The following is a 1,241-nucleotide window of genomic DNA, read 5'->3' as shown; positions in this document are numbered from 1 at the left end:
TAGGTTACATATTTCTAGAATAAAGAAAGTGTGGTCAATTCCGACAGTGAAGTTTGCGTACGTGATGCAAGATCTGCACGCTTACAATATTTACCGCCACGTATGCGCTGTTTCGATACTCGAGAAATATTATGTTTGAGTTTGTATTTCTTTAACAACTTTTTGTAAAATTTTCGCACAAGACAGTCATTTTTTTCTAAATTATTCGTAAAAAAATTATTAAAATCAGACAGAGAATAACCATTACATATACAATGGAGAAACATAATGCAATATTGCCCACAAACATTCGAAGTCGCAGTTTGTAGTCTCTTTGTGTTCCACCTGTAGAAGGTACAATTTCCCATTTGTGCCATCCATAAGACAGAATAAATCTTTTGAGCGTACTAGTCGTAGCCTCAATTCCACACCATTGATAAGAAATTTGTCCTGGTTAAAAACATCACAGTGCAGGTGTCCAATAAGATCAATAGATTTACCAGCACTTAAATATTTTTGGCGAGCTTTTAATCCCACATTTTCATCGTAATCATCCATTTTTCCAGGTGTGTCATTATGCCAAAGAGAGGTAGTCAGATGACTATTTTTAGCAGCAGGACCATAGTTAAGTAGAGTTTCAATGTATTCCCGATAAGCATAAGAATTACTGGGTGGAGATACAATTTTTTGATTAAAATAGACATCCACTTGATTAAATAACGAATGTAATAGATTGTTTACAAGACCAACTTTATCCAATTGTTCGGCATTTGCAGCAACCCTAGGTGGTGTTATTAATTTCACCCTAAGATTTAGCATTGTGTGAGCCAAATCAATGTATTCATCACCATGACCAGGGACGACAAATTCTATAGGCGAGTCATCGGTAAGGGATGATACCGGTTTATAGTGTACCCATTGAGAGCTTTCTATCGAGGTTCGTGTAGAAGGTATCGAGAATAGATCTAACTCAGACTTTAAGCACTCACAAGAATGAGAATGTAGAAACGACATTTTAAGCAATATATTTTGTCTCGGATGCGAATTCTATACACTATTAATTTCCAAATATATCATCAATAGAATGCTTTCGATTTTTATGCTTTATATACTTTTTTGTATTCTTTGTTTTTCTTTCATTCTTTGTCGCTTTCTTTCTATTCACCGTATCACGCTTTTTTATTTTTTTAGAGGCTTTCTTTTTTTCTTATTAATGGGGTTTCGGCTCACGACCTTAAGTGCACCACGATTAGAAATCAACT

The 1,241-nt window shown here is 34.8% G+C and overlaps 1 protein-coding gene across 1 annotated transcript; it reads right to left on the bottom strand.

The window, feature by feature from the left end:
- Positions 1-243: 243 nt before the first annotated feature.
- On the bottom strand, positions 244-993 carry LOC117182619 (uncharacterized protein F54H12.2-like). Its single transcript, XM_033375718.1, has one exon. The coding sequence runs from the start codon at positions 991-993 to the stop codon at positions 244-246; it is 750 nt and encodes a 249-aa protein (XP_033231609.1).
- Between the last annotated feature and the right edge of the window lie 248 nt (positions 994-1,241).

This window comes from Belonocnema kinseyi, chromosome 2 (genome assembly GCF_010883055.1).
Source record: "Belonocnema kinseyi isolate 2016_QV_RU_SX_M_011 chromosome 2, B_treatae_v1, whole genome shotgun sequence".
NCBI lineage: Eukaryota > Metazoa > Arthropoda > Insecta > Hymenoptera > Cynipidae > Belonocnema > Belonocnema kinseyi.
The sequence above is the reverse complement of the archived record's forward strand: the minus strand, read 5'-3'. Positions and strand labels throughout refer to the sequence as shown.

Excerpts from the sequence above, each read along its gene's own strand:
- LOC117182619 (XM_033375718.1), bottom strand. The coding sequence starts at position 993 with ATGTCGTTTCTACATTCTCATTCTTGTGAGTGCTTAAAGTCTGAGTTA.